Source organism: Saccopteryx bilineata, chromosome 1, assembly GCF_036850765.1.
Source record: "Saccopteryx bilineata isolate mSacBil1 chromosome 1, mSacBil1_pri_phased_curated, whole genome shotgun sequence".
Taxonomy (NCBI): Eukaryota; Metazoa; Chordata; class Mammalia; order Chiroptera; family Emballonuridae; genus Saccopteryx; species Saccopteryx bilineata.
This window is the reverse complement of record NC_089490.1, coordinates 259530909-259545108: the sequence shown is the minus strand read 5'-3', so window position 1 is coordinate 259545108 and position 14200 is coordinate 259530909. Positions and strand designations below refer to the sequence as shown.

The following is a 14200-nucleotide window of genomic DNA, read 5'->3' as shown; positions in this document are numbered from 1 at the left end:
TTTGTATTTGTGAAATAGTTACCTTTCTCATCATAAACATCACTGGTTAACTGAGCTTATTTATCACCGATTACTTTATACATGTTTCTTTAGCAAAGGAGCTGCCTCTTAGGGTAGTTTTCACAATTACATGACAGTCAAATACAAGCTAAAGGGGTAGTAGACATCACTGAGATCATTTGGTTTAGAATGTTGTTATTAGACCGAGCCAAAAGATACATCAGCCCAGAGTTTTATTATTTTAGGCTGACCTTACAGAGAAGCATGATCTTGACTATCTAAGTACCTTTTACTTTAAGTATATTAAATGTATAATTATATTAATTAAATTCTTGTTAATTATTTTGACTGGTGATGAGTAGCTTGCTGTTTAAGTATTAGACTTTTAGGCCTATGACTCTGTGTGTGTGTGTGTGTGTGTGTGTGTGTGTGTGTGTGTGTATGTGTATCATGATCTCTGATTTGTGTTCCCTGTAGGGCTTCTTTTTTTTTTTTTAAACGGGGAGAGACAGCCAGACAGACTCCCACATGCGCCCCACCGGGATCCACCCGGCACGCCCACCAGGGGGCGACGCTCCGCCCCTCTGGGGCGTCGCCCCGCTGCAACCAGAGCCACTCCAGCGCCTGGGGCAGAGGCCAAGGAGCCATCCCCAGCGCACGGGCCATCCCTTGCTCCAGTGGAGCCTTGGCTGTGGGAGGGGAAGAGAGAGACAGAGAGGAAGGAGGGGAGGGGGGTGGAGAAGCAAATGGGCGCCTCTCCTATGTGCCCTGGCCGAGAATCTAACCCGGGTCCCCCGCACGCCAGGTCAACGCTCCACCGCCGAGCCAACCGGCCAGGGCCTTAATGGCAGAGAATTGCATGGGAGGCTGCTTGTCACAAATCTCAAGAACATAAAATACAGGTCTTAAAAAATTATAAATAAAGGTGGTCCTATCTTAAAATTCATTTGAGGTTATATAGTTATTGAAAATAACAAAGATTCATTTTTACTTATAATACAAAAATTTCAGTCTCTAAAAATTAAGCTATTCAAGGTCAAATCTCTGGCATGAAATATGAGATCATAAATTTAATTTTGGAGCCAAAAAGAGCAAACTTAAAACAATATAGAATTTTGTGGTTGCTGAATGTTAAAGGGTTTATTTTGACATTTATATTGGATGAATTTTAATTTTTTTTTTTTCTGCAGTAGGAGTATCTGTGCTTCCTGATGTTAATTCCAAGCATAAAAGCCATATTCCTTTTAACCCAGATAATGCCAATCACAAAATTGTTAATGAATGTCAGGAGCTTTCTTCACCTGTCATTAGTATACCTCCTTCATCATTAGAAGAAAACAAGATTGTATTGGAGGAACAAAGTACTAAAGAAGAAATTGTTTTAATGGAGAAAGTAAAGGAAAAGACGACATCAACCAGGTTTATCTTGCTTTATTAAATTATTATTTCTTTTGAGTTTTACTAAAAAATAAGTTATAGTAATAAATGTATTGAAACCAACCACCAATTTAGTTAATAGCTTTGAGTAATACTTGTATAAATGTAAATTAGGTAATGCTAATTTCTCACTCTTTAAAGTAGTGATTGGCTGATTTTGATTTTAGTTTAATATTTTACATATTAAAATTACTGCAATATATGCATCATTGAAGCTTTAATGGAATAGTTTTATGTAATAGTCTCAGTTTTATAAATATGGTCCAGATTTTCTTCCCTTGTCAAGACATTTAGTAAAGTTATTACCATGTAATTTTAGCATTAAGAAATGAAACTTAGAAACAGTATTGCTCCTTAGAAGGTGGCATATAACTATATCAGTTCTAGAAAGAGTGTATTAATGTGAGAGAGAATTCTTACATGGTTGACAGATTTCTCTCTTTTTTCCCTTTTTCTAGGAATACAACTTCTGAAATGACCAATAATTTGAGAATGAGAAGTAGATTTGTCAAGCCTAAGCCAAATCTTAGGAAGATTTTAGGGACCAACAGAATGGGTGCTCACCAGGAACTTCCCAGTTTGTTTGTAACCAAAGGAAAAGAAGTGGAAATTCAAAGAGGTAAATTTTATTGTTCCCTTGCAAGTACACAATTACTCTGACATAAGAAATTGCATTAACATTTCAAATGGAATATTCACTTGTTAAACTTATTTTAACTTACTGTTAAAATGTTTCAAATGTACAAAATGTAGAATGAGCTATGAAATAAATACCCATAAATCCACCAGCTAGTTTTAGTGATTATTACTTTTTTGCTTTTTGTACTTGATCAAGCTTTCTCTTTGTATATATTTTTTTCTGTGTATGTGTGTGTACACAAGAATACTCAAGCACACATTTCTTAGAAAGGCATACATGCATGTTGCAAAAAATAAGACAGGGCCCAAAAAGCATACAGTTTAAAAATTCCCTTCTTATGGTTTCCAGCCTGCTAAACCCACTTCTAGTAGCAGATTGCTCCAACAGTTTTTATTGTAGACTTCCAGAAATGTTTTATACACATAAGCATTTAATGAGGTGTGTGTGTCAATGTGCATTTCATATATATGGGTCCTTTCAGAAAGAATAAAAATATTTGCATACTGTACACTGTTTAGCACTTTTTTTTTTTTTTTGCTTTTTTCTGAAGCTGGAAACAGGGAGAGACAGTCAGACAGACTCCCGCATGTGCCCGACCGGGATCCACCTGGCATGCCCACCATGGGGCGATGCTCTGCCCACCAGAGGGTGATGCTCTGCCCATCCTGGGCGTCGCCATGTTGGGACCAGAGCCACTCTAGCGCCTGAGGCAGAGGCCACAGAGCCATCCCCAGCGCCCGAGCCATCTTTGCTCCAATGGAGCCTTGGCTGCGGGAGGGGAAGAGAGAGACAGAGAGGAAGGCGCGGCGGAGGGGTGGAGAAGCAAATGGGTGCTTCTCCTGTGTGCCCTGGCCGGGAATTGAACCCGGGTCCTCCGCACGCTAGGCCGACGCTCTACCGCTGAGCCAACTGGCCAGGGCCTGTTTAGCACTTTTTAAAATAATTTTATTGAGATAATTCATATACAAACAATACATCTATTTAAAATGTACAATTTAGTAGTGTTTGGTATATTTACCAAGACTATTAAACCTTGTATGTTAGCATCATCTTTTTTCTGTTTTGGGATTCCTGATTTCTAGGATTTCTTTTTCAACCAGAAATGCCTGTGGTTCAGTTAGTTAATTCATTACTTAACTCTAGTTTGAACAGTACCCAGAAGCTCTCTCATTATGCAAGCTCAAGAACCTTTTCTAGATAGAAGTTATTTTCTTACCCTTTGTGAGATTATTCCTTGTAGAAGAGCTCTCTCCCCAGAACTTTTCCCAAGGTGGAGACCTCTTGTGAACCCACCTCAAACCTCTTTTGTTTGTGAATTTCTAATTATACTGCTATTAACATAAAGTAGAGATACAATTATTGTGGCAGCCAGTAGTGAAAGATATGCAGTGCAGGATTCATTAGTCATCTGTTTTACTCTTCAAAAATCTCATTGGTCAGGACTGCCATTCTGCTCTATGAATAAGCTTGTTAATGGGTTAAGAGATGTTTGGAAGAGCCAGTATATGGTGATCTGTCTTAGAAGAGAGAATATGTTTCTAATATGAAGATTTTAGCTGTACTGTTTTGGACTATATCTTAAGTGTTTTTTATTTAAGAAACAGAGCACAATGCTCTTAAAGCAACAGTATTAGAAGATGAAAACCTTGGATCAGTTACAACGGCAGAGAGGAAGGAGCAGAGCAGTTTGGCACATGTACATGGTGTTGAAGAGACCAATATTTTGCAGGAAGCAAGCTTAACTGAAAGGTAAAAGAGGAGAGATTATGGGATATCATTTCTTTTCTGTTTCAGCTATAGTCATACACTGTAGCTATAAGAATTTAATTTAAAAACAAACAAAAGAACCCCCTAAAAAGCAGGTTCTGTTGCATAAAATAGAACATGAAAATTTAAAAAATATTAAATTAGATGAATTTGACATACCTAGCTCTCTATTCTGTGGTTGTCTGTTTGATTTCAAATACATATTGAGGCACTCTCCCTCCTGGGAGCATGCCCAAACCTTTCCCTTCTCCTTTCCCCACAGGCATGTATTTTTTAAACCCTCAGGGTTCTCATGAGACTTTCCGCTAGAGCAGGGGTCCCCAAACTACAGCCCGCGGGCCGCATGCGGCCCCCTGAGGCCATTTATCCGGCCCCTGCCGCACTTCCGGAAGGGGCACCTCTTTCATTGGTGGTCAGTGAGAGGAGCACATTGACCATCTCATTAGCCAAAAGGAGGCCCATAGTTCCCATTGAAATACTGGTCAGTTTGTTGATTTAAATTTACTTGTTCTTTATTTTAAATATTGTATTTGTTCCCGTTTTTTTTTTTGTTTGTTTGTTTTTTACTTTAAAATAAGAAATGTGCAGTGTGCATAGGGATTTTTTCATAGTTTTTTTTTATAGTCCGGTCCTCCAACGGTCTGAGGGACAGTAAACTGGCCCCCTGTGTAAAAAGTTTGGGGACCCCTGTGCTAGAGGAGCATTAGGCAGTGGCAGATTCCCAGCCTTGATCTTATCTTCAAGGCCCTCATTTCTCTGACTTCCCAGTGAGCCAAAGCAGCCCCACCTGGGCTCTCCTGTTGCTTCTTCTGTTTGAGGCTTTTTTTTGTTACACTGTCCCCAGCTTTATTAAACATACTCTCAAAGTCAATTAGACTCATGTTGTGAAATTTTTCTGCATTGAAGTCAAGAATCCACACACTACTGGCTGGCCCTAGACATACCTGAAGGGCTAGGTCCCCTGTCCAGTAACAGTGGTACTAATGCTTTGACAGCCTACTTAAGCAAATCAAAATGTAGGTATGCCTCAAGCTTATGAAATCTCAATGCTAAGGACAATCACAAACAGCCCACTAGGCTTGAAGCTATAGCCAATCAAATAGTTTCCTTTCTTTGCTTCTACACTTTCTGTAAAACAAAACAACGAAAAAAGACAAATACATATTGAAACTCTTAATACATACTGATTTCTTTTTCAGAAAGGAAGATCAAGAACAGGGATCTCAAGAAGTTCAGTTATTGTCATTTGCTCCTACTGTTTCCTCTGAGACAGGTTCCCACACACTTGGTTCGGGTAGGGAGCTTGGTGAGAACTCTATTGGCGAGACTCGGAGAAAAGACTTGAATGAAGACACTGTGCTTACACTATACGTGCCAGAGGTAAAAGAATAAGGATATAACAAATGGTGGTTAAATATTTGTTCCTCATTTGAAAAAAAAAGTTATACTATAAATACTTATTTTAAGAGGTTTAAGTAAATTTTAACCTCTTTAGTGTGCGATTTTATAAGTTTTGACAGAGTCATGTGACTAATATATGAATAGGCTGTCACCCCCCAAATTCTTCATTTCTTATTTTGAGTCATCCCCCCATCACCCCCAGCCTATGGCAACCACTGATCTGTTTTGCCTTTTGCAAGAATGTACTGATAGAATTTTTATTGCATTTTTAGTCTCTGAGCATAGAGATAAAGAAGCCAATACCTAGCTTTGTTGTAAAAGCTTTGAAAGGGAAGTGTTCTGTACACACAGAACTCACCTTTTCTTAGCCCTTGTATCTGAGAAGTTCACTCACAGAGCAGCGTTTATTGAGATGTTATGACTGCATGTCCAACACCGCGAGATACAGAGATACAAAATTGTGGGAAACATTAAATGAATAAACTCAGTCTGACAGGTGCTATGAAAGAGAATTGCACAAGACTCTGTAGCTCCATAGGAGTGAGTGGTCCTAGCCCAATCCAATGAAATCAGTCTCTGGGAGGAATAGTAGGGGCCAGGTATTAGCATTTTTTAGAAAAAAGTTCTACAGGTTATTCTAATTTGCAACCAGGACTGAGAGAATTCTTGATGTGGCAAAACAAGTATGAATTAACCAATTAAAGGGAGAGGAACATGTATAAAGAACAAATGTGAAACATCATGACATGTTGAGTGATTACAAGTAGTTATGAGAAAGGGAAATGAAGAAAGTGGATAGAGATGAAGTTAGATGGGTAGCCTGGGGATAGATCATAAAAGGAATTTTTATTATGAGTTGCTGAGGAGTTTGGACACATCCAAAGTTAAGGGATTTCTCCCCCACCGCCACCTTTTTATTTTGAAATAATTTTAAACTTGGGGAAAAGTTGTAAGAATCTTACATAATCTTACATAGAACTCTTATATACCCTTTACTTGAATTAAAATATTAACATTTTGGCTCATTGGTTCTATTTTTTTTCTTTTGTCTGTCTTTTGCTCTCCATTTCCGTAATTAAATGTCTTTTTTAAAAGTTTTTTTGAGAGAGACTGGAAGGGAGAGAGATTAGAAGCATCAGTTCATAGTTGCATAACTTTAGTTCATTGATTGTTTCTCATATGTGCCTTGACTGGGGGACTCCAGCTGAGTCAGTGACCTCTTGCTCAAGCCAGTGACATAGGGCTTCATGCCAGTGACTTTTGGGCTCAAGCCATGAGGTCATGTCTATGATCCTGCACTCAAGTTGGTGACCCCATGCTCAAGCCAGTGACCTTGGGTCTTCAGACCTGGGACCTTTGTGTCCCAGGTCGATGCTCTATCCACTGTGCCACTATCTGGTCTGGCTGAAGATAGGTGCTTTTTTAAAAAGCCAAACAAGCCCCGACTTCTGAAGGGCCCCGCAAAACCCCAACTTTACACCTTTTTCTAATGACACCAGGTTTGGTTTCATATGTGCAATTTTAACATGAATAGTACATAATATTTTAATTTACTTAAAAATATGGTTGCCCTGGCCGCTTCACTCAGTGGTAGAGTGTCAGCCAGGTGTGTGGAAGTCCCGGGTTTGAATCCCGGCCATGGCATGCAGGAGAAGTGCCCTTCAGCTTCTCCACCCTTCCCCCCTCTGCTTTCTCTCTGTCTCTCTCTTCCCCTCCCACAACCAAGGCTCCATTGGAGCAAAGTTGGCCTGGGTACTGAGGATGGCTCCATGGCCTCCGCCTCAGGCACTGTAATGGCTCTAGTTGCAATGGAGCAACACCCCAGATGGGCAGAGCATTGCCCCCTAGGGGTCTTGCTGGGTTGATCCTGGTCAGGTGCATGTGGGAGTCTGTCTCTCTGCCTCCCTGCTTCTCACTTCAGAAAAATACCCCTCCCCCCAAAAAAAACCTCATAAAAAGCCGAACAATTTGAAACTCAAGTTGCAGACATGAACCTTCACCTACAAACACTTCAACTTGTATCTGATAAGAGCAAGGAATGTCTTACAGACAAATGGCAATCTGTTGTCACACTCAGTGTTACTATATACTATCTAACATTGATTTAATAATATTATGTAGTATACAGTTTCAGTCAAGCCTTTTACATTGCATTTAGTTGTCATTTCTTCTTACTCTCTTTTAATCTAGAATAGTTCCCTTGTCCTTTTTTCTCTTTTGTGAACTTGACATTTTCTAAGAGTGTAGGCTAGTCTACATCTAGATTTTTAAAATACTTTCTCATTATTAGATTCAGGTTAAACACTTTTTTGTAGTACATAGAAGATATTATTCCTTTTGCTTCACATTGGGAGGCATATAATACCAATTTGTCCCATTATTGGTGATGTTGACTGATTACTTGGCTAGAATATGCTTGCCAAATTTCTCTATTATAATAGCATCTTCTCCACTTAATAAATAATTTGTCAAATGAGACCCAGCAGCCTTGTACCTGGTAGTTTTAGTGTACATTGATGATTCTTGCCAGAGTTCATCATTATTGGTTGCAAAGTGAAAATTTCAAGATTTTAAGCAGTATAGAATTATAATCAGAATTGTATTTTAGAGAAAACAATGTTTGCAGTTTTATTGAAAACAGATCGGACAGAGCCATATCTGAGACCAGGAGACAAGTTTGCCTTCATTCAGATGTCAGCAGCTTATAGTACAATGGCTGCTGTGATGAGGATAGAGAGAAGGTTGAGGGGTCTGGATCTCCCTTTCCTGTTACTTCAACAATCATTTCATAGGCTACACATATTGAACAGTTTAATTGTAATCCCTGTGTGTATGTGTGTTTATTTAAATTAAAAGTTTATTGTTATTACTAAAAGTTTCAAAGCACATGAAAAATTGCATATGGTTAGATAAATTATTGAGTTTTGAAATAACTGTTCACTGTATCAAACTGTCAGGAAAACTTGTTAAAACAGATTTGCTCAACCTCTTTCATTTTAATTTTTATGGCAGTGTACTCCAGCTAGTATTCCAGAAGTTCAACCAGAGAGTATAATCAATCCTCAAGATTTAGCAGGTATGAAAATTTGCTTCAATAAGTATCATAAAATGTAGTAGTATGTATGGTTTTTATCCCCCACTTGACTGTGGAATAAACAAACCTTTTTTTTTTGGTCTGTGATAGCTTTAAGTTAAATTTAAAAAACTTGTATTTTGTGTTTTACTTTTATTGCTTAAAATTTTTATCTCCATAGTGAAACATCTTTATCCTTTCTAAAATTACTTTTTTGTTTTTTGGGTATAGTTCAGTTTTTTACTCTTGGTGTTAAGTTGTTTTGAGACTTTTTAGAAATGAAATAAATTAATGATTTTTTGTTTCTTCATGGTTCAGTTTTTCATTACTAACTTTAAAATTTTGACAGCGAATCTAGTTGATAATGTACATCGTGATGGTGAGGATGAACAAGCATTTATTTTAACCCTGGTGGAAATTCCAACCAATGCAGTAGAAGAATTTACTGATACCACTACACAGTTAATGCCAAACCCTTTCCTGCCAGCTCCCATATTGGTCAAATCAGTGACTGCAGAAGGAAAGGGTGACATGAGGTAATGAATGAGCTAAACTGTTTTTTGCTAGGAGGAAAGGTGCTTTATGAATCAAATAGTATTGATTGGGACGAGCCATTCACCAACATTATTTGTAATTGTCCTGGATATCTTGTTCAGTAATTATGTGGTAAATTAGAGAAGAAATCGTTTATTTTATATCTGATAAAGATGTCATTTAAATGCATAATCTTTTATATGCAGCTTGTTTCGTATTGTATGTATTTTGGAAGCTAAAAACACTTAGCAATCTGGATCATAAAATGGCATTTATTAGAGGAATGGTTACTTTGTAAACATTTCTATGTATTTTAAATTCTGAAATGATTATACAGTCACAGAAAGTTGCAAAAATAGGAGAGCGGTAACATTTCTGTATATTTTTGATACTCATTTTAATTCTTTACTGTAGAATTCTTAATTTGTATTTTAACAGTCATTAATTAAGATATTTAAATGTCTACTAAGTAGTGTTAGAAATTAAAGCCCTTTATATTGGAAAGAGACATTTAGATTAAAATATAACTTTATAGACAAGGAAAACATTTTTTTATACCTTATATTTATTTTCAACATTATGGAATTTTAGTTCCAAGCCTTTTAAGTATTAATGAAGCACAAAACTAATATTTTTGTGGCCATGTCCATTTATATGTTAGTTTCTTTGAGTGTTTTGGACAGTTTACATTGGAATAGTTGAGCTTTTAACCTCATTAAGTAGCTTCTAATTTACTGATTTAATATGTATGTTTTCTATGCAGTATGAGTTTTCCAGTAACTTCAGTTGGTCAGGATGCTGAATGTTTATCTAATTCTGGAAATGATGATTCTGAAAAGCCTTCTATTAATATGGATCCTGTATCTAGGAAGAGATTTCATTGTAGGCTTGATGAAAGTGACCATGTTCCTCTTGCCAAAAAAAGTTTCCTCGCTTCAAGAGGCAATTGTCAAAAGTACTCCTCTGAGGTAAGAGAATCATTAAATAAGATGGCCATATTACAATGGGTCTATTTTTTCCTTTAGATTTTTTGTATAAAGATAGTTCTAATACTTTTTACCATAAATAATTCAGGTAAAACTTGTTTTGTATTTTCACTTTCAACCTGTTCTTTGTGAAAACTGTTGGACATTAGTCAGGAAATACATTCCTACCTCTGTCGGTAGCTAAAAATAAGGCCAAAAGCATCATATAGATCTGGATCTTGGCTTGCTACTTAATAGCTGTGGGACCTTAGGAGAAATACTTCACCTCTTTGATTGAGTTTCCTATTGTGTAAAATAATGATGGTAATATCACTACCACTATTATCATAATGCTTAAAACTTCTCGTTGCTAATAGAAATAAAACCAGAACCTGTAAGGCCCTCTATTTATCTGTCTTTAGTCGTATTTTGTGCTAATGTCTGCCTAACTCTAAACATATGGGCCATCTTTCAGTTTCTCAAAAGAGCTGGACTTTTTCACTGTCCAGGGCATTTCTTTTGCAGTCTCCTTTTCTGAAACATTCCCTCCCTTGCAAAACATAGACTTCTTTAGCTCAATCATCACTACTTTAGGGAAGCCTGATAATATAGGTACTTATACACAGTCAACCTCTACTTTGTTGTATGGTTCTTAGCACCCTCTGGTTTTTGTTTTTCATACTTGTCATAATGTACTACATTATGTAATCACCCTGGAAAGGTTACTTTATAATTTGTATTCTCAAAGTGACAGTTGAAGACCAATAGTCCTTAAATGATAGCAGACAAGCAGTGTATCCTTGTGTATCTGATAGGTGAAAAATGAAAAATGGTAACAGAATAGCTTTAATTTCTTTTATTATAAGTAAGGTTGGGCATCTTTTCATATTAAGAGCCATTTGTATATTCTTTATGTGAAATAATTATATATTCCTTATCTGCTTTTCAATTGGGTTGTTGATCTCTTTTTTATAGATTGGGAGGGACTGTTAAGTATGTATGTGAGTTACAAATATCTTTTCCCATTTGGTTATTTTTTGACTATTTTATGTGGTTTTCTCATGCAGACTTTTTTTTTCATTAACTTTTTAATATGAACATTTTCAAACATTTAAAGAGGTAGGCAGGTTAGTATAATTTATCCCTATGTACTAGTCACCCAATTTTCAACAGTTAGCATTTCATGCAGATATTGTATTTTGTTTTATTTTGTTTTAACAGTATACTTAATGACATGGAAAAAAGATCTTAGTGCATTACTATGTGCAAAACAAATAGTTTAAAAAATAGATTTTACATTGATGAAAAGTATACTATTTGTTGGGCTAACTTGTTTTTTCTTTTACATTTTAACAAAATAAATTGCCTATAAAGGCCAAAGTTGTAATTTTAAATTTTAGAATGCACACATACTGCCTTCAGCTAGACATACATACAAACATTTAAAATTTTTTTGTGATCAGATTTATTAGTCTCTGTATGGCTTCTGGTGATTATGTTATACAGTGTGTTGAAAATCCATCTTGAGATTTAATATAAATTCTTTAGTTAACATTATTGATTTGTTTAAAATTTATTTGGTGTTAGGAAGAGTGGAACCAACTTAATTCTCAGATGCCTATGTAGTTGTCCCAGCATCATTTATTGAATAATTAATTCATTTTTTCTCTACTCATTTAAAATTTGTCTTTTATCAGACATTAAATTCACATATGTAGCCCTGGCCAGATAGCTCAGTTCGTTAGATCATCGTTCTAATACGCCAAGGTTGCGAGTTCAGTCTTTAGTCAGGGCACATACAAGAATTAACCCATTAATGCATAAATGAAAACCAGTGTTTCAAAAAGAAATAAAAGAAATTGATGTTTTGATGTTTTTCTTTCTCTAAATATCACTAAATAAAAAAAAATTTAATTTCCATATGCATTTGTGTATATTCCTAAACTCTCTTTTCTCCTACATTGATTCATCTATTTGTTCTGGGGCTAGGATCACACTGTTTTAATTATTGTCGCTTTTAAGTGCTTTAATATTTTCAAGGGCAGGTCTTTCTCCCCCCACCTAAAAGTTATCTTTTTTTTTCAAGTTTCTTTTAGTTGCTTATATGTTCTAAAGTTCATGTCAGTTTTAGATTTATCTATTTCAGAACTTAAACTTGACAGGTTAAAGTAGGGAAAATTGACATCACAATTATGATGAATATTCCCGTGCAAAAACATGATAGGTCTGTTTCAGTGGTATTTTAAGATCTTTTTCATATAAATCTGGTACATTTTTAATTATGTTATCCTAAGAATTTTTGTTGTTGTTGCTCTTATCATTGAGTCTTTTCTATCTAGAGAGCTTACTGAATTCCCCTCATTGTATGCAGTAATTTTTCAGTTAATTATCTTGGATTGTCTTAAGTAAACAGTCATATGCAAATATAACTTGAAAAGATTCTTTTTAAAAATTCTTCTCTAAGTTTTTATACCTTTAATTTCTTTTTTCTAATTATATTGAGTAATATAATTAAGAGATAGCAGAAAATAGGTGTGATATTGGATTTTTAAAAAAATTCCTGACTTTAATAGGAATACTTTTAGTAAGATGCTGGATTTTGGCTTGCCATAGTTGTATTTTAGGTTTTGTTTTGTTTTTGTTTTTGTTTTTTACAGAGACAGCGAGAGAGTCAGAGGATATAGATAGGGACAGACAGGCAGGAATGGAGAGATGAGAATCATTAATCATTAGTTTTTCGTTGCGCATTGTGACACCTTAGTTGTTCATTGATTGCTTTCTCATATGTGCCTTGACTGTGGGCCTTCAGCAGACCGAGTAGCCCCTTGCTCGAGCCAGTGACCTTGGGTCCAAGCTGGCGAGCTTTGCTAAAACCAGATGAGCCTGTGCTCAAGCTGGTGACCTTGGGGTCTCGAACCTGGGTCCTTGGTATCCCAGTTCGCCACTCTATCCACTGTGCCACTGCCTGGTCAGGCGTATTTTAGGTTTTTTTTTTTTTTTTTTTCCTGAAGCTGGAAATGGGGAGAGACAGACAAACTCCCGCATGTGCCCGACCGGGATCCACCCGGCATGCCCACCAGGGGCGATGCTCTGCCCACCAGGGGGCGATGCTCTGCCCCTCTGGGGCGTTGCTCTGCCGCGACCAGAGCCACTCTAGCGCCTGGGGCAGAGGCCAAGGAGCCATCCCCAGCGCCCGGGCCATCTTTGCTCCAATGGAGCCTTGGCTGCGGGAGGGGAAGAGAGAGACAGAGAGGAAGGAGGGGGGGGTGGAGAAGCAAATGGGCACTTCTCCTATGTGCCCTGGCCGGGAATCGAACCCAGGTCCCTCGCACGCCAGGCCAATGCTCTACCGCTGAGCCAACCGGCCAGGGCCGTATTTTAGGGTTTTAAGAAAATGTCTATTCATTTTTAAGTTTTCTTTTCAAGAATGAGTATTATTGGACACTTTTTCTACAAAAAGTATTTTGTTTTTTTATTTTCAGGTCTTTTGTAATATTTCATTTGATATTTTTTCACTGATGTGTGAATGGTTAGTTGGAATCAGTATTATGCATGATTTATAAAAGGTATTTGGAAGCTTTCACTCATTTATTTTGCTCTGCAACAATTCAAATAACAGTTATAATGTCTTTTCTATAAATGTTTGATAGAATTCCCATAAGAGATGCTGACTCTATAGAGTTTTTCTGGGAGATACATGTTTTCTTTACTTAAGGAAAAAAGAAAGAAAATTTATTTTATTTAATAAATGGATTTCTAATTTTTTTGTAAATTTTCTTAAAACAGGTGTGTTCAAAGGAATTAATAAATATTTTTGAGGAAACAGGTGAGTGAAATAAAATTTATTTATATTTTTTTATTAATTGAACTTATTGTGATGACATTGGTTCACAAAACCATACAGTTTTTAAGTGAAGTGTACAACTCAATCAGACACCATCTGCACATTGTATCACATGCCCCCCAAACTAAGCAAAGTCTCTTCCCCATTTTTACCCCCTTTGCCCACCTCCACCTAGCCCCCATTCCCCCTTTTTCCTCTATCACCACACTGTTATTATGTATGTATATGTTGTCTGTGTGTTTTGGCTAATTCCTTCACCTTTCTTCGTCTAGTCCAGCGGTTCTCAACCTGTGGGTCGCGACCCCATTGGGGGTTGAACGACCCCCGCCGGGGTCGTGACCCACAGGTTGAGAACCGCTGGTCTAGTCCCCTCACACCCCTTCCTCTGACAGCTTTCAATCTGTTCTGTGTGTCCATGCTTTGCTTCTGTTTTGTTCATCCTCTCTTTTGTTCGTTAGATTCCACATATAAGTGAGATCATGGTACTTGTCTTTCTGTGAGTGGTTTTTTCACTTAGCATAATAAACTACAGGTCTGTC

The 14200-nt window shown here is 37.0% G+C and overlaps 1 protein-coding gene across 7 annotated transcripts in view; it reads left to right on the top strand.

Moving 5' to 3' along the window:
• Positions 1–14200, top strand: part of BDP1 (B double prime 1, subunit of RNA polymerase III transcription initiation factor IIIB) — a 126916-nt gene that overhangs the window by 90845 nt on the left and 21871 nt on the right. For 6 of the 7 annotated variants that reach the window (XR_010726895.1, XM_066241605.1, XM_066241625.1 and 3 more), the window contains 8 exons: positions 1191–1419; positions 1896–2056; positions 3676–3826; positions 5044–5224; positions 8258–8321; positions 8668–8854; positions 9616–9820; positions 13604–13643. Coding sequence is in view for 6 of the 7 variants with exons in the window: in XM_066241605.1 (XP_066097702.1) it covers positions 1191–1419; positions 1896–2056; positions 3676–3826; positions 5044–5224; positions 8258–8321; positions 8668–8854; positions 9616–9820; positions 13604–13643 (1218 nt within the window). In the remaining variant the exon portion in view is untranslated. The remainder of the gene's footprint in view (positions 1–1190; positions 1420–1895; positions 2057–3675; positions 3827–5043; positions 5225–8257; positions 8322–8667; positions 8855–9615; positions 9821–13603; positions 13644–14200) is intronic. The other variant, XM_066241613.1, reaches the window with a different exon arrangement.